The sequence below is a fragment of the Merops nubicus genome, unplaced genomic scaffold (assembly GCF_000691845.1).
Source record: "Merops nubicus isolate BGI_N331 unplaced genomic scaffold, ASM69184v1 scaffold14713, whole genome shotgun sequence".
Lineage (NCBI taxonomy): Eukaryota > Metazoa > Chordata > Aves > Coraciiformes > Meropidae > Merops > Merops nubicus.
The window spans coordinates 397-4534 of record NW_008601072.1 but is presented as its reverse complement, the minus strand read 5'-3'; the positions used below and the strand labels follow the sequence as shown (position 1 = coordinate 4534).

General features: G+C 47.8%; 1 protein-coding gene across 1 annotated transcript; it reads right to left on the bottom strand.

Moving 5' to 3' along the window:
- Nucleotide 1: 1 nt before the first annotated feature.
- Nucleotides 2-2552, bottom strand: EMC8 (ER membrane protein complex subunit 8; the record flags this gene model as incomplete). The annotated part of the gene is made up of 4 exons (XM_008937893.1): nucleotides 2-171; nucleotides 452-546; nucleotides 1045-1114; nucleotides 2476-2552. Coding segments are annotated over 4 exons (402 nt in total), but the record flags the coding sequence as incomplete, so codon positions are not given.
- Nucleotides 2553-4138: the final 1586 nt, after the last annotated feature.

Genomic DNA, 4138 nt, shown 5'->3' with positions numbered 1-4138 from the left:
CAGGAAGCCCTCTAACAGAGGTGGAGGACAGCTTTGTTGATCTCAGGGTTTGTCCAGTCGTTCCTGATATCATCCAGGTGATTATCAAAATCCACCAGGGTCTCATAGGACTTGCTGTCCAAGAGAGAGGCCGCGATCCTCTGCGCCTCCGTCCAGTCTTCACAGAAGTCACTAGGGTGGAAAAGAACCAAAAAGAGAGAGTGATCCCCTCCTAAAAAAAATTCACCACTGCCTCCTCCTCTCTGGCAACGAAGCTGCACTCCCTGCAGCCTGGTTGTGATGGTCCTACTGCTCTGTTCTCTCTCACTACAGCCAAAAAAAAACAGCTGGGAAATTGTTGTCAGCTCCACCCGCCGCCCTTGGTGTCACTCAGCTACAAAGTTTTGGCCTTAACCAGCCAAATTGTCCTTCCCCCTTGCCCAAATGGGACTGAACTCAAGGTTTTACTCACACATGTGGGTCCTTGCACCTCCACTTGTTCTCGTGGAGCTCGTAGACGTGAATGGCAGGTTCCACACACTCCATGGTGAACTTGGTGTTATCCACCTGGGGCGTGATGGAAAAAAAACAGCACTTGGAAAAACCACCCCCTCAGTCTCCTCCTTGAGATCCCAAGTGGGTGAAATAAAAACCCCAAGCCAGTTTTGACAAGCAGGGCACCTTACACTAACTCATCCACTGTTCTGGCATCCAATAAGCCAAGTTTTCCATGTTGAAACTGCCACTATTGATCACTGCAGAGAGGAGGCAAAGCACTGTGTGTTTTAGAAGAGACAGGAGGGTCTGAAGTCATGAATTTGGACCCTGGCTCAAAGCAGAAGAGGCCAGAGGTGGCCTCCACGCCCTTTGAGATGGCAAGGAGCTACCTGTGGTCTCACTAAAAACCTCACTGGCTACAGGTCACTGCATCTCCTCCCCAGGGTGTTTGAAGGGGGAAGAGAAAATTGGTTACTTCACTCTTAAAGCACCCCAAATATGGCTCGTGCAACAGCAGGGTGACAACAGGGACAAGGCAAGGAGAAGAGGGAGGGGAAAGGGATTTACCATGATGAGCGCCGTGTCGTTGAAGCTCTCAGCAATTCTGGAGGCCACCTTCTCTGCCACCTGGTTTGGGCTGCAGCAGAAGGGAGAGGTAAGTGTGGGACACGAGCCGTGACATTTCAGCTGAGAGCAGCAGGAAACACACTCAAAAAGAGAGGTGAAAAAAAAAGATCACAAGCTGTGAGCACTGACAGGAACAGGCTCTCGAGCTGATCCCACACTTGACTGAAGTCAGAAGGGCAAGAAAACCCCAGCTCCCCAATTCAGCATGTGAGCTGGAGCTCAGCTACGCTCAGGCAAAGGGTTTTTAGGTGGCAGGAGGTCGCTGCAGACTTTTGGGGATCACCACTGCAGCCTCCCACCTTCTTCTCCCAGGCAGCTTTGCCCTGGGAGGTGTTTGAGAAAGCAGCTGAGCTTGCTCCCCAGTCTGCATTTGGACCCAATTCTCTGCCAACATCAGATAACCTTCAAAGGAAACCCGTTGCCATGTTTCACAGATGACAATCTCTGCATGGTTGTCTTCAGAAATGAAATTGGAGTGGAAAAAAACCAACCCAGGCAAGGCTGTGATACCCTTTCAAACTTCAAAGAGAAGAAAAAAAACTCTCTTCTCCTTAAAAATGCCTCCAGCAGATTTGTTGTCCCTTCTAAGGAAAGGGCAAACAACACCCTTAACCCTGCTGGATACTTTAGTCACAAGGATTCCCTAAAAAAACATACTTGGGACTGAAAAAAGTGAGCAAAAGAACCAAAATACTTTACACAATAATCTTTTAAACAAGCTGTTTGTATTTATTTTAAAAGCAAGTATGATGTAGTCTCATTAATCCCAATACTGGATCTGTCTAATTGATCCAGGGGAAAATATTTGCTATCTAGAAGTTGACTGTGGCTCCACAGGAAGGTCCCTGTGTTGTGGGTTGAGTGATTTGAGTCAGCTAGCAGGGAAAAAAAATGACTGAACCTGGGGAAAATGAGTGAAGAGAGCTTGGCTGGTATCATCTTCCACTTCAAGAGTGTCTTTGCCACGTAAGAAGATGCTTTGCTAAAGCTCAGGAAGAATACAGGAAGAATTTAGTAAGAATTGGGTCAATTCTGACACAATTTTCAGGAGATACTTTGAGTTTCCAAGACACCCATGGCAGGATCAAAGATGCTTGTGAGTTTTGGCTCTTTCCTTTTAACTGGTTGGCAGCCAACCAAAAAAAATGCCCTTTTACAGGCTCCACTAAAAAGGAGAAATTCTGGCAAACTTGTTTCCCCCCCCTGAAACAAAAAACCCCCAGTCCAGAGCCACCAGCTCCACGAAGACAAGGTGAAACCAGAGGAGAGTGGTCGAGGTGAATCCCCAGGTGGGATGGAAGGGATTTGGGGGGATTTTTGTTGGCAGGGTAGAGAGCAGGGGGAGTGAAGAGCCAAGAAGAGGACACTCACCTGGCATCCCTCGCCCGCTCGTTCGCCTGGTAGTACCCAGCGATCACGTAGCTGTTCTCTTTGCACCACGAGTCAATCTGGGAAGGAATTGAGGAAAAAGGATGAAAAAAAGAAGAAAAAAAACAGGAAGAAAGAAGAAAAACACCCCTCAGGATTAAAGAAATGGCTGTGTTTCCTACAGAAGGATTTCTGTGTGTGCTTCTGATTTAACTAGAGCAGAGAGAGCGGACGGAGGATGTGGAGAGGGATGGAAAGTGAAGCACGTGGAGAGGATCCAGAGAAGGGCAACAGAACTGGGGAGGGGTCTGGGGAATGGGGCTGGTGAGGAGCAGCTGAGGGAACTGGGGGTGTTCAGTCTGGAGAAGAGCTCAGGGGAGGCCTTCTGGCTCTCTGCAGCTCCCCGAGAGGAGGTCGGAGCCAGGTGGGGTGAGCTCGTGGAGTTTATTTCTCCTGGCACATTTCTGGAGCATTTTAAACCTGAATTAGCAACTAAAGCTCCATGTGCCTGGTAAACAGGAGGCAAAAAAGGTTGGTCCTAGTTCTGATTTTTCCAACCTGCCTCATTACCAAAAGCTTTATCACTTTTGTGATGAAATTTGCTTTGAGATTTCACCCTCGAGGCGACAACCGATGACTGGAGCCACTTTTTGAGCCCCGTGGGTGCCTCCTCCACTCTTCCAAATCAAAATAACCCTTTCAACCCAAACTAAACGCTCTCCTAAAAACATTCTCTGCCTCAGCCACGAGATCAGGGCTCCAGGAAGGGCATAAATGGCCTCATCTCACAGACACGCTCACTCCGGGCAGCTCCTCCCCCCTTCCACACCCACGTGGAGGTGTTTAAACCTTTGCATTTCTTGGCAGAAGATTTTGACTTGGGCAGGTACAAAACTTTTAGTTTGAGGGGTTTGTTTTGGGGTGGTTTTTGTTTTTTTTTTTAAGCAGGAGCAGGCTGCTGAATTTGCTGCTTCCCACTGGATCTGAATCCCTCCCGCCGAGTCCGCCCTGAAAACACCCAGAAACGGGAGGTTTCTCCTTAAAATGGAGGCTATCAAGTCAACAGAACACAACCCCCTGAAAGCCAGGAGCAGAAGAAACAGCCACAAATTTTCCTCTGTGTTCCCTGGAGAGCCCAGATCACAAAAAAAAAAGACCCCAAAAGCACTCTTAAAATGGGCTGACTGGCTGTTTCAACGACAACCCCATCTGGAGGGCTCAGAGCTGGAGTTTGAATTGGTTTATGGCTTGAAAACTTGGCAGAAAAGCCAAAAAAACCAGAAGTTAATATTAATAATCCTGTAAAACTCCAACCCCAAAAGTGGCTTGATTTAAAAATGGAAAAAAAACCCCAAAATTTTCCTTCTACATCGATTTTCGTTGGGTATTGAAAAGGATCTTGGAAAAAAAAAGGAGTTGGGGACAGGAGCCACCCAGAGGGACCAGGTTGTTCAGCAGCTGAACTGGAAGAGAAACAGATCCCCTCAAACCCTGCCCAAGCTCTGAAATCCTCCTTCAGGAGCAGGAATTCCAGCCATGCTCTCAAAAATTCACCTACTCTGGAGAAAAGCATCAAATCCTGACCCAAAAACCCCTCCACAGCTTGCAAAAGATATTAGACAATTTATTTTACATCTCACTGGCAACTCCACGTCCTCGTTCTCAG